Below are 21,977 nucleotides of genomic sequence, written 5' to 3'. Positions count from 1 at the left end.
AGAGAGAGAGAGAGAGAGAGAGAGAGAGAGAAAGGAATACGTATTTTCTGTGTGGGGGGGCTATTTGAACACAATATTCTCTGTAATTGATGTATTTTCAGCAAATACCTGTCTTTTCTTTGAACGCACACAAACCCACGAGGGTACACATTGCTAGCGGAATATTCAGAGTGTACACACCTAGCTGTTAGCACATTCTTTGTGCACACACACATAGCTTTTAGATGAGTCTTGACAAGGCAAACAGTTTAGTTGAAACAGGCCAGTTGAAACACCCGCTGCCTTTGGAACTGTGGTTAGTCGGCAGACAAACATGCCTACAACATTATTCACCTCCTATGATCCACTAGGTCTCAAAATGCTGACTTAGTTGACTTGTTCCTTCCAGATCGTAGTGAAGCAAAGGTCCTCAACCTCATTAATACATTGCAAATACACAAAAGCACTCACATTATTTAATTGAATGACCCTATGCAGATAAGGCACACTGAAATCATGCTACTTCCTCCAGATATGAATGTGATGACATCATCAATGCACTCAGTAGTGACTTGCATTAACTTTGTGAATGATCCCTGGTTGTTGAATGGTGTTTAGTGGTGAACCACCTAAATAGTCGTTGTTGTGGCAGCATGTGGCTGAAATACAGTTTCTCATTCAAAACCTACAAGAGATAGCAGTGTATAGATAGTGTACAACTCTGTAACTATAACAGGATATAGTCAAAATAACATCATCATTTGAAGGTGAATGCTAGATTTCTGGTGAATGCTAGTTTTCTGGTGAATGCTAGTTTTCTGGTGAATGCTAGTTTTCTTGCAACCAAAAACCAGCCAAAGATCTTTTTGAACTCGATAAACCCACTGAACAGGGGTCTAGATCAAATTTCAGCTAGATATCTCCAGGCTAGCTGACTGCCACTGATGCTAGGTTGCTGAGGGGAGAGTTGGCCAAGCATTTTGTTGGCTTCCCCCTCTCACTTCTTCTCCAGTCTTCTCTTTCCAGAGGCACTTTTCACATCACTCCGCTTGTCAAACATCTCTCTTCACAATGGTGTCAGACATTTTAGACAACATTCCAGGAGACACTTGGATATGCATACAAGGCAATGGTCACATCCCAAATGGCACCCTATTCCCTATATAGTGCACTACACAGGCAATAGGGTGCCATTTAGGATGCATCCAATGCGTCCAGTGAAAGCCGGGGATACAGGAAATTAATTAATGCATCATTGGGATCAATGTCAACAATGCCTTGAGGGGTCCATCTAATCGGACAGGAAATACACGTTCAGGATACGTGCGTTTTAATATGGTGCTGTACATCACAGGAGGAAATGACACACTATCCCCCTGACACGGAACAAAGACATGTTTGAGGAACAGTTCATGTTAGGCCTCGCATGACTGGAACATTGAATAACCCCCTCTGGTTTCTCTTTCACACAGTCACAGACCTGCATACGCATGCACGTGCATAGGCCTACACAGACACACACACACACTCACACACAAACACACACGCACGCACACACACGAACACACACACACAGGGGTGTAAGCATGCACACACACACTGTTTTTTTCTGGTTCACTGAAAGTCAGTGAACTAAGTAGACCAGACCCAGCTGCTATTGCATTGATGTCTATGGGAGACCCACCCTGTTAAGTAGACCGGAACTGAATATTTTTTCACTTTTTAAAAACTTTTTTCAGGCTGGTGGAGCGCTGCATCAGATGACCTGGCCTCCGCAACCACCCGATCTCAACCCAATTGAGATGGTTTGGGATGAGTTGGACCGCAGAGTGAAGGAAAAGCAGCCAACAAGTGCTCAGCATATGTGGGAACTCCTTCAAGACTGCTGGAAAAGCATTCCTCATGAAGCTGGTTGAGAGAATGCCAAGCGCATGCAAAGCTTTCATCAAGGCAAAGGGTGGCTACTTTGAAGAATCTCAAATATAAAATATATTTTGATTTGTTTAACACTTTTTTGGTTACTACATGATTCCATATGTGTTATTTCATAGTTTTGATATCTTCACTATTATTGTGCAATGTAGAAAATAATAAAAATAAAGAAAAACCCTTGAATGAGTAGGTGTATCCAAACATTTGACTGGTACTGTATATTAATTTATCCACCATCATTGATGTCACCTTCTTAAAGTCCAAAAGCGGATGCCGCGTCGCGGTCTCTTTCCATTTCCTCTGAAAACCGCATGCATCCGGTTTAAACTGGCCCGGTTTATACTGTAACAGTCAAATGTGACAATGGCCTCACAACAAGCACTGAATGTGGTTTAAGCAGGGACTGAATTCCATTGACATCAATGGTTTGGCCCTTAAAGCACTGGAACACCTCACTCCACTATGTCTCACACGTAAGTGCTTTACCAGACTGAGTGATGTCACAGGGTGACCCTAATCCCTACCCTACCACTATAGACGCATAACACTGATCTATTGACTTAGAATAACTTTATTTTTCCCAAGGGAACCTCAGAAAAAAACGTTGTTTGAATCATACCCCAACCATGCACTGTACCTTAGTCCCCTGACTAGAACCCCCACAGCTGCAAGTCTTGAGTCTGGACATGTGTTTCTGGGTTGACCTGGGAGATCATTGGCCTCAAGGTCTCAAATCTTTACAAGGCCGCAAAATCAGTGGCCCACGTTGAGCAAACCAGGAGCAGCCACTTCCACCTCACTCACTGCCCCCACAAAGCCATGAAGTTTCACATAGTGGAATTTCCAGCAAGTTAACCCTGAGTTGGTCAAACCTGTCTTGACCACAGTGTTTAGCCATGATGGAGGGATACAGGTGGGACGGCTCAGGGGGTTATTTAAAGGCTGTTTGCACTTGGCTAACGCCATGTTAGCGTGTTTGGCTATTGAAAATGGTCGTTATGCTTTGAGTGTGCGGATAAAATGGATCGTTTCGGTGTGAACTTTGTACGATACTTGAAGACCGCAAAGTTTTTGTCACAGGAAGCATGTAATGTAGCCTACTAACCTATCACAATAGTTACATTCGAAAGCTTCTCGAGTTCTGTTCTCAACTAGCAAGAATAACTGCAGAAAAGCATTGAAATAAAGACGGCACGTAACCTACTGATATTGTACACTGTTTAACAGGAGACATATTGACACAGCTTGTTTGTGTTCATTAAAAGGGCAACCACCAGACCAGTCGTCTCATACATAGCCAAACTACAGTATCTCCCAACTGTACAATGTAGAGAGAGAGGTGCAGAGAGACATGCCAAGAGTAAACGGATCTCTCCATCCATATCACATTACCCTTCCTGAGATGAAGAATGACATGCAGAGTGAAAGACAGCATGTTGCTCCCTTGGCGACCATATACACCCCATTAGGGGCCTAAGGCACCATTGGCAAGTTGTAACTCTATGCTTTTTGTAAACCTGTTTATACAGCCAGAGAGGGGACAAAGGACGTGTTCCTGTGTTTGTAGGGTAGAAGCAGAGTCGTCTCTGCAGGTAGTCCCTGGTGAAAGCCCCTCTAGAGGGATTCTCCACGGGAGAGATACTGGGCGATAGTGGGGGGCTAATGACCAGCTGGGATTCATTCATTATAACATGTTATTAGAAAGTCATTCATTCTAATGCTACACACACTGAGGGATGCCATGCTATCTCTAAGCAATTTGATACGGATCGTAAATGCCATTATGATTATTGTTCATTGCAATGGATAGTCATAATATATTCAAAAATCCAATGAAATAGCAAGGAAATGACAGTAAATAGGACTGCAGCAAATTTGACCCAGCATAAACAGAGACCATTTTTGTTCCATTATGAGATACTGTCTAAACTAATCACAGTGTACATATGTAGGATCTTAATTTGAATCTTGTAGTGTATTTGAGGTTTAAAAAAGTTTTTATTTTAATAAAAATGTAGCAACCCCGACAAAAATATCCATTAATTATAATCCACATAATAATTCATATTTCCTGTTGCTGCAGGATTATTTTCCTACTGTAGCAAACTGGCTCAAATGAAGATACTTCAGCTGTACAAGAAGCACATCCATTGGTAGATAACCCCTGACTCATAATACTTCAGACACATGACACATCCTTTGTCGACAGGTATACACTTAGAAAAAAGGGTTCCACAAGGGTTCTTCAGCTGTCCCCATAGGAGAACCCTTTATAGTTCCAGGTAGAACCCTTTATAGTTCCAGGTGGAACCCTTTTTAGTTCCAGGTAGAACCCTTTTTAGATCCAGGTAGAACCCTTTTTAGATCCAGGTAGAACTCTTTTGGGTCCCATGTAGAACCCTCTGTGTAACGTGTTCTACATAGAACTCAAAAGGGTTCTACCTAGAAGCAAAAGGTTTGAACCCAATGATGTACTGTATATAAACCCTGGATTGATGATGTTATGTATTGGCCATTGAGAGACTTTGAAGCCTTTGAAGTCGACCATATTGGCACTCCCTAGTAGGAGCAGTCCTCCATTGGAATGAATGGAATTCTACAGTATTTCAATTAAATGTATTTGAGTATTTTTGGGGGGTAGAGTGAGGACACTAACATTAGTAATCTCAAAAAATATACTTTAAGGAATGTTCTTAAAAAGATACAGTAGCAGTCAAAAGTTTGGACACATCTACTCATTGCAGGGATTTCAAATCAAATCAAACGTTATTTGTCACTTGAGCCGAATAAAACAAGTGTAGACATTACCGTGAAATGCTTACTTACAAACCCTTAACCAACAGTGCAGTTCAAGAAGAGTTAAGAAAATATTTACCAAATCATATAAAAAATAACAATAAAAAGTAACACAATAAGAATAACAATAACGAGGCTATACACAGGGGGTACCGGTACCGAGTCAGTGTGCAGGGTACAGGTTAGTTGAGGTAATTTGTGAAGTGACTATGCATAGATAATAAACAGCGAGTAGCAGCAGTGTACAAAAGGGAGGGGGGTCAATGTAAATAGTCCTGGGGCGATTTTATTAATTGGCTTGGGGGTAGAAGCTGTTGAGGAGCCTTTTGGTCCTAGACTTGGCACTGCGGTACCGCTTGCCGTGCGCTAGCAGAGAAAAGTCTCTGACAATTCTATGGGCTTTCCTCTGACACTGCCTATTATATAGGTCCTGGATGGCATCAAGCTTGGCCCCAGTGATGTACTAGGCTGTACGCACTACCTTCTGTAGCGCCTTACGGTCAGATGCCGAGCAGTTGCCATACCAGGAGGTTATGCAACCGGTCAGGATGCTCTCGATGGTGCAGCTGTAGAACCTTTTGAGGATCTGGGGACCCATGCCAAATCTTTTCAGTCTCCTGAGGGGGAAAAGGTTTTGTCGTGCCCTCTTCATGACTGTCTTGGTATGATAGTTCGTTGGTGATGTTGACACCAAGGAACTTGAAACTCTCGACCCGCTCCACTACAGTCCCATCGATGTTAATGTGAGCCTGTTCGGACAGACTTTTCCTGTAGTCCATGATCAGCTCCTTTGTCTTGCTCACATTGAGGGAGAGGTTGTTGTCCTGGCACCACACTGCCAATTCTCTGACCTCCTCCCTATAGGCCGTCTCATCGTTGTCGGTGATCAGGCCTACCACTGTTGTGTCGTCAGCAAACTTAATGACAGTGTTGGAGTCGAGTTCGGCCACACAGTCGTGGGTGAACAGGGAGTACAGGTGGGGACTAAGTACACACCCCTGAGCGGCCCCAGTGTTAAGGATCAGCGTGGCAGACTTGTTGTTGCCTACTCTTACCACCTGGGGGTGGCCTGTCAGGATATCCAGGATCCAGTTGCAGAAGGAGGTGTTTAGTCCCAAAGTCCTTAGCTTAGTGATGAGCTTTGTGGGCTCTATGGTGTTGAATGCTGAGCTGTAGTCAATGAATAGCATTCTCACATAGGTGTTCCTTCTGTCCAGGTGGGAAAGGGCAGTGTGGAGTGCAATTGAGATTGCGTCATCTGTGGATCTGTTGGGGCGGTATGCGAATTGGAGTGGGTCTAGGGTGTCCGGGATGATGCTGTTGATGTAAGTCATGACCAGCCTTTCAAAGCACTTCATGGCTACTGACATGAGTGCCACGGGGCGGTAGTCATTTAGGCAGGTTACCTTCGCTTCCTTAGCCACGGGGACTATGGTAGTCTGCTTGAAACATGTAGATATTACAGACTCGGTCAGGGAGAGGGTGTTTCTTTATTTTTAATATTATCTACATTGTAGAATAATAGTGAAGACATCAAAACTATGAAATAACACATATAGAATCATGTAGTAACCAATACAGAGTGAAACAAATCAAAATATATTGAAAGTGGTGACTCCTTTGAAGAATCTAAAATCTGAAATGTATTTTGATTTGTTTAACACTTTTTTTGTTACTACATGATTCCATATGTGTTATTTCATAGTTTTGATGTTATTCTACAATGTAGAAAATAGTCAAACTAAAGAAAAACCCTTGAATGAGTAGGTGTGTCCAAACTTTTGACTGGTACTGTATACATTTGCATTTATTTATTTATGTTTAGCTAACATATTATAATTTAAAAGTATGAAGGTGTCTGTAATATAATAAATGTGGCAAAATCAAATGTAGATATTAATAAATGCATTTCTATAGGTTCCAAAATATTTTTTACAATGGTAGGGAGTGCCAAGGGAGGCACAGTGGCTTCAACACAGCGTTCCCTATCAGTCATCTGGAGTACATATAAATCATTGGTTCTACCTGGAACCAAAAAGGGTTCTTCAAAGGGTTCTCCTTATGGGGAAAGCCCTTTTAGGTTCTAGAGACTTTTTTTCTAAGAGTGTAGGCTAATAATTACTGCTCATATTCTAAACTCTAAAGGAATGAAAAATTATAAATCCTTCTGTCGATTCAATGCTACAAGATCAAGTAGCTTACATCCCATACATTTTCAGCATTACTGTGCTTTTTTAACGATTTATTGGAAATAGCATTGGCACTGACTTACGGATTTTGCCAATGTCCTAATGCACTACAACGTTAGACAACAGAGAGAGACAAAGTTATAGAAGGCTAATGCACTGACGACTACAACTATTGACATGAATAAATCCCACTTCCCCTAAACTGCATCAAAGAATCATCCTTTACACCTCACAGCTGCTGAGACTTCCAATTAAGGTCTTATTTCAAGAGATTACTTCATGGATAAAGAGTAAGTTACAGTGACTCATAAATATATTTAATGCAATTCTCATGAAGAATTTTTGTTGTTGTTGAGATGAGTTCCGTCACAAAGATTTGACAGCAAACATTATCTGAATAGAATATCATGTCATACATGTATGTGGGCCTAATGGACACATGCAGCGCGTCACTTATCAGCCAGTCTTGTCACTGTGGCATGACGTTGGTGCTTTGACAGGCCTACTTCTGAAGACAAAGCCGACAACCAGAACGCTGAGAAGAAATGTTGGAGCCCAGCCAAGTCCAACAAACCCGTCTTCTTCGTTTGGCCACCATGTGGAAGGACATTTTTCTGCCCTAATTCTTTTGTTAGGGCAGAAAAATTTTACAGTTCTCAGGCAGCAGAGAATTAATTGGATGGGAAAAAGTAGGCCAGGCAGTTGTGTGTAATGTACAACCATTCATCCTGATATTAGTTTACATTGAGCCTAAGCACAGCGAGAGAGGGAGGTGACACACAGCGCCTTCAGAAAGTTTTCATACCCTTTGACTTGGATTAATGAAATGGATTAAATTGATTTTTTTCTCTCGCCCATCTACACACAATAGCCTATCATGAAAAAAACAAAAACATGTCTTTATAAATCTTTGTGAATTTACTGAAAACGAAATAGAAAAATAGCACATTTCCGTAAGTATTCACACCCCTGAGTCAATACTTTGTAGAAGCACCATTGGCAGCGTTTACAGCTGTGAGTCTTTCTGGGTACGTCTCTAAGAGCTTTCCACACCTGGATTGTTTAACATTTGCCCATTATTCTTTTCAAAATTCTCCAAGCTCTGTCAAATTAGTTGTTGATCATTGCTAGACAACCAATACATTTACAAACATTTTTAAAAACATGTTTTCACTTTAGTCATTATGGGGTATTGGGTGTAGGTGGGTGAGAAAAAACATCTATTTAATCCATTTTGAATTCAGGCTTTAACACAACAAAATGTGGAATAAGTGTCACGTTCTGACCTTAGAATGAGGTCATTTTTCCATAGTAGATTGGTCAGGGCATGACAGGGGGGTGTTTTTGTCTATGTATTTTGGGTTTTCTGTTTTCTATGTGGGTTGTCCAGATTGTCGTTCTATGTTGTATTTTCTATGTTGGTGCCGGGTATGGTTTCCAATCAGAGGCAGGTGTTTTTCGTTGTCTCTGATTGGAAGCCATACTTAGGCAGCCTGTTTTTCATGGGGTTTTGTGGGTGGTTGTTTTCCGTTTCGTTGTTTGTACCTGACGGGACTGTTGTTGGTCATTTTGTTATTTTGCTAAGTGTTTTCATTAAAAAGTAATATGAGCACTTCACATGCCGCATTTTGGTCTCCTTTAGACGACCCTTATTACAATAAGTCAAGAAGTATGAATATTTTCTGAAGACACGATATGTGTGGGGTACAGAAATGAGGTAGTCATTAAAAAATAATGCTAAACACTATTATTATGTGACTTATTATGTGACTTGTTAGGCAAAATGTTACTCCTGGCCTAATGTAGGCGTGCAATAACAAAGGGCTTGAATACTTATTGACTCAAGATATTTCAGCTTTTCATTTTTTTATTAATTTGTAAAAACAATTAAAAACATAATTCTACTTTGACATTATGGGGTATTGTGTGTAGGCCAGGGACCAAAAGATCTCAATTGAATAAATGTTAAATTCACGCTGTAACACAACAATGTGGATAAGGTCAAGGGGAGGGAATACTTTCTGAAGGTATAGTAAGTGAACTGAACTGAACCGAAGCGCAATGCTTTTTCAAACATGGAAATCTGTTAGCGAATCTGCAGTTTGTCTATAAAAGGTCTGACAGCAATCTACAGTACTTTACACCTCAGTGAAGAGAGGAGAGCAATAGGGGAAGGCCCCATCAAACTAAAAGGCAGAGTTTTCATGGCCAGGGGCCACGGCCCTCAGACAGAGATGAGATTGCTAAACTGCACCTCTCCCCTCTGATTAAAAAGCCTTGGAGACTTGAGGAATTATGACCATTGATTGGCCTATTTAGGAGTGCTGTGGTTCATAAACTTAATCTAGGTTGAGAAGTGACAGACAAACTTCTCTGTCTACTGTTGAAGGTTGAACAAGACAGAAGATAGAAGACACATCCAAGAGTTGCTGAATTGTGAATTACCCCCAAACTCATTCCATCCATGTCCCAACCTGCAAACTGGCAAGTCGAGTGTACAGGGAAAGGTGAAACATTCCAAGCATACCATGGGTCAGAGGCCTGAAAGGAGCCAATCAGAGACCAGCTGACAGCATTGCTACCTCCTCCCTTCTTGAAGCGGGTGGTGAATGTGATGGGAAGGGAGGGGTGAGGGTGCAAGGAAGAGTGCCATATTTGGCTTCAGGCAGGTACAGGTACTGTGTGAGGAACGTACAACGCTATCCAGGCACCAGATCTTGTCTTGGGGGGAGGGGGGGGGGGGGGGTCTGGGTTTTCTCTATAGCCATCAAGCTTCTCCACAATAGCCAGAGAAACTCTCAAATCTCGTTGCTTCACCTGAGTTTAAGTACTGTCCTGGAATCAGTCAAACTGGATGATGGCATTCACTTTAAACCAGTGGTCACCAAATGGTCGAACGCGAACTGGCAACTCCAAGGCATTCCTAGTCGATCTCCAAAAATGTATATAAAAACAACAGTGATAAAGCCTTGTGTTCCTTCTATTTTCTGTCTCGCACTGTTAGCAGTAGGTGCGCTTGTTTCAGCTGCCCTGCACGCCGGGTAGGTGAAGTGTGCCCATTTTGAACCATTTCATGTGTCTGATGATACAAATTCCGCCTACTCGGCGTGCCTGGAGAGCAAATCAAGTGTACCTACAGTATAGGCCTACCGCTAGCCAATCGGATTGCTCAGATCACCGTGTCTGCACTCCGCAGCTTCCTTCTAGCACACAGCAAAGTAAGTTGATACTGTGATTACAAAACGTCTAAAACCATGACTAAAGAGAAACTGTCAAAGAATACAGCAAAGAGCTGCTGTTTTATGAGTGAGTTTATGTTTAAGTTTTTATTCAGCACTATCAACACTTTTTATTCAACACTGTTATGAAATGCGCTTCTCCACTTGCGCTGCAACCAGCACTGCAGCTTCAATGAATGAGTAGAAAAGTGTATTGATAGGCTTGCATTGTTATTATTAGTGGAGTAGCAAAGTGTATCGATAGCCTTGGGTTGTTATTATTAGCGGCTGTGTGTATTTTTAGTAGTGAGGAATATTTAACTTTCTCTGGTCATAGGAGTAACAACATGAATTTCTGCATGAGCCAGAAATAATGCGGTGTGACTCGAGTTTCGCCCTCAGCTCGAAGACGGTTTCCCCTTTTGGGTCAGTATTAGCGAAGGGGGATGAGGTGAGGGATGGTCCAACGGTGAGAGGAGGTCCCTCTGATGCTCTCCGCTGAGACTGAGTCATGACTAGTTACCACAGCCACAAAGTTATAAACCTCGCCTATTTCTACAATTGATCTTTTTAAAATGAATGTGATTTTAAACCTAACCCTAACCTTAACCATACTGCATCTTGGCCTGCATTTTGACTAAGAAAGTGATCCCAGCTCAGAAACGTTTGGTGACCACTCCTTTAAAACCATCTCAGCTCTTTTTTCCATTGCATGAGACAAATTGTCTCGAAACCCTTTAACCTGACATACATACACAAATGCCCACTTAAAATGTTATACATGTCGTGATTGGTTGGTTTATTAAGCCCTCACACATTTTTCCCATATTCACATGCTCTCTCTAGTAATGGAGAAATGTGTGTAATGAACAACTTTGTGCTCAGGCCTTAGTGTGGTGACACTAGACAGACCCATACTGTAAAGCCCTGACAACACAGAGATGGAACAGACAGGACATGGAAATCCCCCTAACTTAAACATTCTTGTGTCTCTTCAGAATTGTCCCAAAAACATGCCAAATTAACTTATCCTACAGTAAATATGGTAGACTACGTTACAAAAGCATGCTGGTTCACATTATTTGCACGAATGGCATAGAATAAAGACTGATATTTCATCTAACATACTTACACAACATATTGTAGTTTATTTATGCATTGTTATAAATCTATCATGACTTCAGTGGGATGAGCTCTTTTGAAGGTAAGGAGTTAGGTTAAGAGTGTAAATAATACTGCACTAAGGTGAAACCATTGATGACATTTTGGCTGAAGGGTCTTCCACTCCTTCTGCTCCTCTATACTGATAAATCTGTTACAGCTCCAAACAGGGGCCTTGTCACCAAGTCCCACAGGCCTCCAGCCTCGTTACCATGGCCATGTGGTCCCCTTCTTATATTGCAACTTCTGGACGACGACACCATCCCTCAGGGGCCAGAGCAAAGACGGTGCATCGATCTAGTGTCAGCAGGACACAACCATCCATTGCATTGACTGACCAAGAACGAACTCTCAGTTTAACACATCAATCCACCACTTAGAGCACATGAAACAGATAGGTGGGGGCTTAATCGGACGAAGGCAGGAGTCATCAATTCCCAATTCTGCGCGTCCACTGTTAGCTCACAGGAAGTGCAGGGCTTGGTTTACAATTTTCTTTCCTGCTTAGTGCACGCAAGAAATTACTAGCAATTACGACGAGTACAAAACAAAACTCCGAGATCAAAAGAACTCAACTTCTCGTGGATGCTGCAGAACGATATGGCCAGTATAATTGGCAAGAGGAAGTCCTAAATACAACTGAGGTAGTCTAGGGTTCTTCAAAGAGCACACATAAAGACAACAGTGTTTGCTGTTTCGAGGGAGATCTATTAGAAACTCAAATAGGTAGCTGTTAGGAGAGAGCAAGTTTAACTTGCCTACAGAAGCAACCACCAATTCAAATAGGCAAAAATTCCTAATGAAATGAATGAAAAAGGAACAGTCTGAAGGCTGATGCTATTTCAATTGCTAATTATTTCTTACTTTTTCTTATGTAAATTACTCCATACAAGCACTTCGGTAATAACAACATACATGCATTGGTTACTGGCCAAGGCCAATGAACACTGTATTGCAAAACACAAACCAAGGTCTCAGTTGAGTGAAATGGGCCTGGGCACATGTGGAAAGTAATGTGTGTCAAACCCCTGTTTGCATTTTATAATGACTGCAAGGTACAGTGCCTTCAGAAAGCATTCATACACTTACTAATTCCACATTTTGTTGTGTTACAGCCTGAATTTAAAATGTATTAAATAAATACAAATTCTCTCACCCATCTACACATTACCCAATAATGACCAAGTTAAAACAGGTTTTTAGAAATGTTAGGAAATGTGTTGAAAATTAAATAAAATTCTAATTTACATAAGTATTCACACCCCTGAGTCAATACTTTATAGAAGCACCTTCGGCAGCAATTACAGCTGTGAGTCTTTGTGGGTAAGTCTCTAAGAGCTTTCCACACCTGGATTGTGCAACATTTCCCCATTATTCTTTTCAAAATTATTTAAGCTTTGTCAAATTGGTTGTTGATCAGTGCTAGACAACCCTTTTCAGGTCTTGCCAGGTATTTTCAAGTAGAATTAAGTCAAAATTGTAACTTGGCCACTCACGAACATTCACTGTCTTCTTGGTATGCAACTCCAGTGTTTATTTGGAGTTGTGTTTTAGGTTTCCTGCTGAAAGGTGAATTCATCTCACCGTGTCTGATGGAAAGCAGACTGAACCAGGCTTTCCTTAGCTCCATTACATTTCTGTTTTCTCCAGAAAAACTCCCCAGTCCTTAACAATTACAAGCATACCCATAACATGATGCAGCCACCACTATGCTTGAAAATATGGAGAGTGATACTCAGTAATGTGTTGTATTGGATTTTCTCCAAACATAACACATAACACGAATTGCTTTGCCACATTTTTTGCAGTATTACTTTAGTGCCTTGTTGCAAACAGGATGCATGTTTTGGAAATGTTTTATTCTGTACAGGCTTCCTTCTTTTCACTCTATCATTTAGGTTAGTATTGTGGAGTAACTACAATATTGTTGATCCATCCTCCGTTTTCTCTTATCTCAGCCATTTAACTGTTAAAGTCATCATTGGCCTCATGGTGAAATCCCTGAGCGGTTTCCTTCCTCAACGGCAACTGAGTTAGGAAGGACACCTGTATCTTTGTAGTGACTGGGTGTATTGATATCCCATCCAAAGTGTTATTAATAACTTCACCATGCTCAAAGGGATATTCAATGTCACCTTTTTTTATTTGTACCCATCTACCAATAGGTGCCCTTCTTTGCGAGGCATTGGAAAACCTCCCTGGTCTTTGTGGTTGAATCTGTGTTTGAAATTCACTGCTTGACTGAGGGACCTTACAGATAAGTGTATGTGTGACGTACAGAGATGAGGTAGTCATTCAAAAATCATGTTAAACACTATTATTGCACACAGAGTGAGTCCATGCAACTTATTATGTGACTTGTTAAGCAAATCCTGAACTTATTTAGGCTTCCCTTAGCAAAGAGGTTGAATACTTATTGACTCAAGACATTTCAGCTTTTCATTTTCAATGAATTTGTAAAAATTTGTAGGCAAGACATTTCTAGAACACTTTGACATTATGGGTGTGTAGGCCAGTCACAAAATAAATCTACATTTTTTTAGTCAGACTGTAATAACAACAAAATGTGGAAAAGGTAAAGGGGTGTGAATACTTTCTGAAGGCAATGTACATGTTCAAGACAGAGAAACTCCAAAGCATATAAAGCATACTTAAGAGAACATAAGCAAAGGAACACTTTTTGTGTGTGAGAGAAATGGCATGGTATTCCACTGCAAATCAATAGTTGCTTTTCCTTTTGCCATAATAAGTTAAACCCTTGAGGATACATTTTCTTCGGCATAGATGCCTTTTAGTACCTTTAGTGCACTCACCACACAGACATGCGGCAGGCTGTAACACAGCTCACCTGGCCACACCTGTTTCACCTGCAGCCAGGGGCGTCATGCACCACAAAAAAACTGAAAGGGCACAAAGTAATGGTGTGTAATGAGGAGCAAACAGATGCTGCACTTGACACATATATGAAATTGCTTATTCCAGTTACTAATAAGCATGCACCCATTCAGAAAAGGACGGTAAAAACTGTTCAATCCCTGTGGATTGATGAGGAATTGAATAATTGTATGGTTGAAAGGGATGAGGCAAAAGGAATGGCATATAAGTATGGCTGCACAACCGATTGGCAAACGCATTGCAAATTAAGAAATTATGTAAATAAACTGGATAAAAAGAAGAAACTACACTATAAAACAAAGATAAATGACATAAAGAATGATAGAAAAAAGCATTGGAGCACCTTAAATGACATTTTGGGGAAAAAGGCAAACAGCTCCATCATTCATTGAATCAGATGGTGACCTGCCAACATCAAATGCTAACACTACGCATCCAAGTATATCTGACCAAATTATGAAAGACAAGCATTGTAATTTAGTATTCCGTAAAGTGAGTGTAGAAGAGGTGAAATAATCGTTGTTATCTATCAACATTGACAAGCCACCGGGGTCTGACAACTTAGATAGAAAATTATTGAGGATAATAGCGGACGATATTGCCACTCCTATTTGCCAAATTTTCAATTTAAGCCTAGGTATGTGCCCGCAGGCTCAGAGGGAAGCAAAAGTCATTCCGCTACCTAAGAATAGTAAAGCCCCCTTTACTGGCTCAAATAGCTGACAAATCAGCCTGTTATCAACCCTTAGTAAACTTTTGGAAAAAATTGTGTATATGGCGTTTGTGTTATGGCGTTACAACCCCTGCTATATTGTGGATAAAGAGTTTCCTGTCTAACAGAACACAGAGTGTGTTCTTTAATGGAAGCCTCTCCAACATAATCCAGGTAAAATCCGGAATTCCCCAGGGCAGCTGTCTAGGCCCCTTACTTTTTCAATCTTTACTAATGAAGGAAAAAAGAAAACCGCACACTGCTCTTGATAGTATCACTGATATTTAATAAGCTTACGTATCGGCCTAACGGCCTTCGTCAGAGCTTTTGTGAATTTTCTGAAAACACCACCTCTATGTAGACCTAGCCCCACCCACATCCGTTCCACGTATGGAAAGGGGTTGGAGGCAAAGGAAAAATAAATAAGTGCTACCAAACATAACAATATGCATTTCACAAATATTACAAAAGTGTATAAATAAGATGCATTGAATACGTCCATAAAACCACAATGAGGACATAGCAAGTTTTCATTAATTATTGAGTACATCATATGAAAAACATCAGAGTAATCTTAAATAGGGACATATTTCAAATTCACAACATAACATACATAGGCATTTCATCATTAAGTCCTTTAGGAAATAATGTCTGGAGGGTGAAAATCCAAAAACATTCTCTTTTGCTCAGAGTATTGTTAATATCACCTCCCCTGTCTGATATCTTAACTTTCTCTATGCCACAAAATTTAAAGGTAGAAATGTCATGCTTTAGGTAATTAAAATGTACTGCGACTGGATAATCCCTGTCGTTTCTCCTGATTGAACTTTTCAATCTTTACTAATGACATGAGGAAAGCCAGTGTGTCTATGTACACAGATGACTCAGCACTATACATGTCAGCTACTATAGCGACTGAAATGACTGCAACACTTAACAAAGAGCTGCAGTTAGTTTCAGAGTGGGTGGCAAGGAATAAGTTAGTCCTAAATATTTCTAAAACTAAAAGCGTTGTATTGGGACAAATCATTCACTAAACCCTAAACCTCAACTAAACCTTGTAATAAATTGACTACAAATGGAAAACCAGCCATGTCGCAGACACTGACGTCTTGCTTCCGGACAAGCTAAACACCTTCTTCACCCGCTTTGAGGATAACACAGTGCCACCGACCGCCGCGGCCCGATACCAAGAACTGTGGGCTCTCCTTCTTCGAGGCCGACGTGAGTAAGACATTTAAGCGTGTTAACCCTCGCAAGGCTGCCGGCCCAGAAGGCATCCCTAGCCGCGTTCTCAGAGCATGCGCAGACCAGCTGGCTGGTGTGTTTACAGACATAGTCAATCTCTCCCTATCCCCTCTGCTGTCCCCACATGCTTCAATATGGCCACCATTGTTCCTGTACCTAAAAAAGCAAAGATAACTGAACTAAATGACTCACTTTTGTCATCATGAAGTGCTTTGAGAGACTAGTCAAGGATCATATCACCTCTACCTTACCTGTCACGCTAGACCCACTTAAATTTTCTTACCACCCCAATAGATCCACAGACGATGCAATCGCCATCACACTGCACAGTGCCCTATCCCATCTGGACAAGAGGAATACCTATGTAAGAATGCTGTTCATTGCCAATAGCTCAGCATTCAATACGATAGTACCCTCCAAGCTCATCATTAAGCTCGAACCCCGCCCTGTGCAACTGGGTCCTGGACTTCCTGACGGGCTGCTCCCCGTTTGGTGAAGGTAGGTAACAACACCTCCACTTCATTGATCCTCAACACTGGTGCCCCACAAGGGTGCATGCTCAGCCCTCTCCTGTACTCCCTGTTCACCCATGACTGCATGACCAAGCACGCATCCAAGTCAATCATCAAGTTTGCAGACAACAACCCCCCCCCCCCATTCACATCAACAGGACTGCAGTGGAGAAGGTGGAAAGCTTCAAGTTCCTCGGCGTACACAAACTGAAATGGTCCACCCACACAGACAGTGTGGTGAAGAAGGCACAACGGCGCCTCAGGAGGCTGAAGAAATTTGGCTTGGCACCTAAAACCTTCACAAACTTTTACAGATGCACAATTGAGAACATCCTGTCGGGCTGTATCACCGCCTGGTACGGCAACTGTACCGCCCGCAACCGCAGGGCTCTCCAGAGGGTAGTGCGGCCTGCCCAACGCATCACCAGGGGCAAACTACCTGCCCTCCAGGACACCTACAGCACCCGATGTCACAGGAAGGCCAAAAAGATCATCAAGGACAACAACCACCCGAGCCACTGTCTGTTCACCCCGCTATCATCCAGAAGGCGAGGTCAGTACCGGTGCATCAAAGCTGGGAACGAGAGACTGAAAAACAGCTTCTATCTCAAGGCCCTTAGACTGTTAAATAGCCATCACTAGCACATTAGAGGCTGCTGCCTATATACGTAGACTTGAAGTCACTGGCCACTTTAATAAATGGAACACTAGTCACTTTAATAATGTTTACATATCTTGCATTACTGATCTCAAATGTATATACTGTATTCTATGCTATTCTACTGTATCTTACTCATCTCATATGTATATACTGTATTCTATACTATTCTACTGTATCTTAGTCTATGCATTACTCATCTCATATGTATATACTGTATTCTATGCTATTCTACTATATCTTTAGTCTATGCCGCTCTGACATTGCTTGTCCATATATGTATATATTCTTAATTCCATTCCTTTACTTAGATTTGTGCGTATTTGGTATATGTTGTGAAATTGTTAGATATGTTAGATATTACTGCACTGTCAGAGCTAGAAACACAAGCATTTCGCTACATCCACAATAACATTTGCTAAACACGTGTATGTAACCAATAAAATGTGATTTGATATAATGTGCAAATTGAGCAAGTTGAGGTGACTAAACTGCTTGGAGTAACACTGGATTGTAAACTGTCATGGTCATAACATATTGATACAACAGTAGCTACGATGGGATGAGGTCTGTCCATAATAAAGCGCTGCTCTGCCTTCTTAACAGCACGATCAACAAGGCAGGTCCTACAGGCTCTAGTTTTGTCACACCTGGAATACTGTTCACTTGTGTGGTCAGGTGCCACAAAAAGGGACTTAGCAAAATTGTAATTGGCTCAGAACAGGACAGCACGACTGGCCCTTGGATGTACACAGAGACCTAATATTAATAATATGCATGTCAATCTCTCCTGGCTCAAAGTGGAGGAGAGATTGACTTCATCACTACTTTATGAGAGGTATTGACATGTTGAATGCACTGAGCTGTCTGTCTAAACTACTGGCACACAGCTCGGACACCCATGCATACCCCACAAGACATGCCACAAGAGATCTCTTCACAGTCCTCAAGTCCAGAACAAACTATGGAAGGCGCACAGTACTACATAGAGCCATGAATACACAGAACTCTATTCCACATCAAATAACTGATGCAAGCAGTAAAATCAGATTTAAAAAACAGATAAAAATGCACCGTATAGAACAGCGGGGGCTGTGAAGCAACACAAGCATATGCACAAACACATGCATACACACACACGATAACATACTCACTATACACACGTACACATGGATTTTGTACTGTAGATATGTGGTAGTGGTGGAGTAGGGGCCTGAGGGCACACAGTGTGTTGTGAAATCTGTGAATGTATTGTAATGTTTTTAAAATTGTATAAACTTAATTTTGCTGGACCCCAGGAAGAGTAGCTGCTACCTTGTCCATAAATTGGAGAATTTAGCATTTTTCAAACACCTGAAACAGCCATAATCACTGTGCTTAATTCTTGGTTAATTTTTTTTTAAATTCTATATATATATATATATATATATGTGTATATTTTTCTGCATATCTAAGCATACCTCTTGAGCTGTCTGTATCCTCCTAACTGGTGGTTCTTTTTTTTCATGAAACTGGGTAAAAGATTCACATTCCTTTCAGTCTTTTTCAGTACATTTAGTTATTGCTTGCTTTCAAGTCTGCCAACCTTGGCAGCAGGCCTACAAGCTAAGATAGTTAGACAAGCTAGCTACTGTAACTTGATTGATAGCCTGAAATGGCTTCTTCGTAGCTAGTTATGAGGTTTGGAGATTGGGAACCTATCTGGGCTAGCTAAAGCCAACTTCATAAAATTGCTCGGTGGCTAGTAGAATTACAGAGAAACAACCCATTTTTAAAAAAAGAACATGACAAATCTGTGCCCCCTGTGAGTGTGAAGTCTCTGCCTGCAGCTATAAAACACAGCCCACTCAATAAGTAACAAGCATTTATGTACTGATCTTATTCAACAGTTCTGCAGTTGTTTATGGTTTATAATCTCTTGTTCAGATCAGGGTACAAGAATCAGTGCCATGTTTATTATTATTAACATTTTACAGCGTTGTAATAACCATTGTGTAGAATGACGCGTATGGATTGTCATGACAGCCAACGAGGGACAACATCATCCATTTAAGACCATTCATATTATCATAATGAGACAAAGCCTTATTCGTTGAGCAGCACGTTCTGCTTTTAACCACAGGCACCGAACCCATTGTTTCTCTCACACTTACTAACGAGAGAGAACAATTTAACTGAAATTAAAGAAAGTTGAGGAAACGTGGAAAATAATGTGAGTGATCGTAATGTCGGCCAACACTATACATGTAGGCTTCTTCTCAGGGGTTTGCCTAAATATTTTCTGGATACAGGTATTGGCTACACTTTATCCGTACAAAAAGGTGTAGCGATATTGGCGGACCATATTTCATGAATTGCGTACACGCAAGGACAGCCTACAGTAGGCTATGGTCACTGAAGTCTATGTTATAGCCTATGTTTCTTTTACGCCTGATAAATGAGATTATATGCTATGTATGTTTATATAAATTAAGCATTTTGTACGATTGACCAAATAAGAGGCTCTTGAATGAAAGTATAGGATCGCTGGTTCCAGAGTTCGGACAGGTGTCTGACATGTTGAAGTTGCACTGAATTATTAGATTGCAGCCAGCAGAATATAAAACACGGCGCCAGTACCCGCTTATTTTGGACAGGTGTTCTAGTGACCTTCATAAAGTAAGCTAATCTAAACAGGCTTTACATCAAAAACTATTGAAGTTTCAAATAACCGGGAACCTTTCCGATATTAAAGACTTGCACATGAAAGGAAGAAAAGTGTTTTAAAGAGCAAGAACATATGGAACTTCTAAGTAGCTCATTTCATTTCGTTTCAAAACAAAGTATACCTATCCAAATCGAATGATCAGTGGAACGCCACAATGTATGGCGCCTGAAGAGGATAGAACAGTTGCATAGGAGGTACACCGCGGATACTCACAGGTATTTCGTGGACCCATCCGTCTGTTTGTGCAGGGCAACAGCAAATCCAAAGAAACTGCCCTTGGTTTTCCCTTCTTTGATAACTGGAAACCGTGAGTCTATATTAAATCCATTGCAGGTTAGAGTCACACAAAACACAGCCAAGGCCCCGTGGAGATATAGACTTGGGGCCATGTTTATTCCTTGCGCGCAATTATGCCTTCCCGCAGCTCCACGATCAACGCCGGATTGAAAAATAGTTCTACCCCGCTGAGGTCTCTGTACAGGCTGTGGTTCAAAATACGCACTCCATTGAGAAACGTCTATCCCCTCTCGTCTTGTGGATGTAACTGCCACTGCCTAGGTGTCGATGTCTGCCTCTCCTCCCTCCCTCCCCTCCCTCTTGTCCGCTCCTCCACACCCATTTGAACAAGTAGCCTACACACACAGAATTCAAACCTGTCGCCTAAGCACTTTCACCAGTTCTTTCCGGTAGGTTGGAAGCGTACAGTGAGTGGTCAGTGGAATTAATTACTGGCTTGATAGAATATGTTGGCACTGCAGTGCCCAGCACTTCGATAATGGCAATGCACTTTATGCAATTAGTTGTGTAAATTCACAGCAGGGACTCTCTCTTTCTCTCGCACACGCACGCGCGCGCGCACGCACACACACACAATACTTGATTCTACCATTACCATATGCATTTGGCTAACTTTCAAACATACCGAGCTCTGGACATATCAGTAAATATGCTATTGATATTCCTCGAATGTTTGGTAATTAGACGTCACACACACAAACAGCGCCCTTTTTATTTCTCTACACGGGTTGAATTAGATTTATTCCATGTTATAAACAAAGACGTGCAGCATAATCCCAGAAGATTTTGGCCAGTCTATTTCCCATGACTCATTGCTCATTGTTGTGCTGGAGTAGCCTTATCTGACTGGAGGTCATTCTGAACTGAGCGAGCTCTCAACTGGTCTCTAATGAATGTTTGTGGGAGCCAGCTTCATAAGAGCTGGGCCTCCCTCCTGACTCTCCTTTTCCAGGCCAACTGATTGGCATCGCCTGACCTCACATGAATGCCCTGATAAGAGCCACCCTCCACATTCACTCCCCAGCCTGCTAACTTGTTTCCCCCAACCCCCCAAATTCTTCTTCTTTTGACACCCTTCTTGGACCCAAAGAGTACTGGAGGGAGTCCGGGAGACCACCCTGACCTGAGACCATACTCCATCACCCTCCCTGACGATTGTGAGATTGTGACCGCAAGGCAATATGTGATCCCTCAAGATATCTGCCGTTTTGTCGGATGACTCCTGGTTTAGATCTTGTATCACTGACCCCCTTAACCGCTGAATTCCACTTCTGCTTTCTGGCAGTTTTGTAGCTCTAGGTGAAACCCCTCTTTTCTCCTCAAATAAATAATGACTTTGGAGATAACAGTTCAGTTTACATTCCATTGTGAACTAATAAATTGTTGTCACTTATACTGAACAAAAATATATACCCAACATACAATAATTTCAAAGATTGAACTGAGTTACAATTCATATAAGGAAATCAGTCAATTTAAATACATTCATTATGCCCTAATCTATGGATTTCACATGACTGGGATTACAGATAGGCATTTGTTGGTCACAGATACCTTAAAAAAAATGGTAAGTGCGTGGATCAGAAAACCAGTCAGTATCTGGTGTGACCACCATTTGCCTCATGCAGCGTGGCACATTTCCTTCGTATAGAGTTGATCAGGCTGTTAATTGT

The 21,977-nt window shown here is 41.4% G+C and overlaps 1 protein-coding gene across 1 annotated transcript in view; it reads right to left on the bottom strand.

Annotated features, from left to right (window-relative positions):
* itga3b (integrin, alpha 3b) overlaps positions 1–20,564 on the bottom strand; it is a 51,073-nt gene extending 30,509 nt beyond the window's left edge. The window contains exon 1 of the mRNA XM_029708647.1: positions 20,221–20,564. Within this exon, the coding sequence (XP_029564507.1) occupies positions 20,221–20,396 (176 nt within the window). The 5' untranslated portion in view covers positions 20,397–20,564. The remainder of the gene's footprint in view (positions 1–20,220) is intronic.
* Between the last annotated feature and the right edge of the window lie 1,413 nt (positions 20,565–21,977).

The sequence above is a fragment of the Salmo trutta genome, chromosome 2 (assembly GCF_901001165.1).
Source record: "Salmo trutta chromosome 2, fSalTru1.1, whole genome shotgun sequence".
Lineage (NCBI taxonomy): Eukaryota > Metazoa > Chordata > Actinopteri > Salmoniformes > Salmonidae > Salmo > Salmo trutta.
This window is presented reverse-complemented; position numbering and strand designations above follow the sequence as displayed.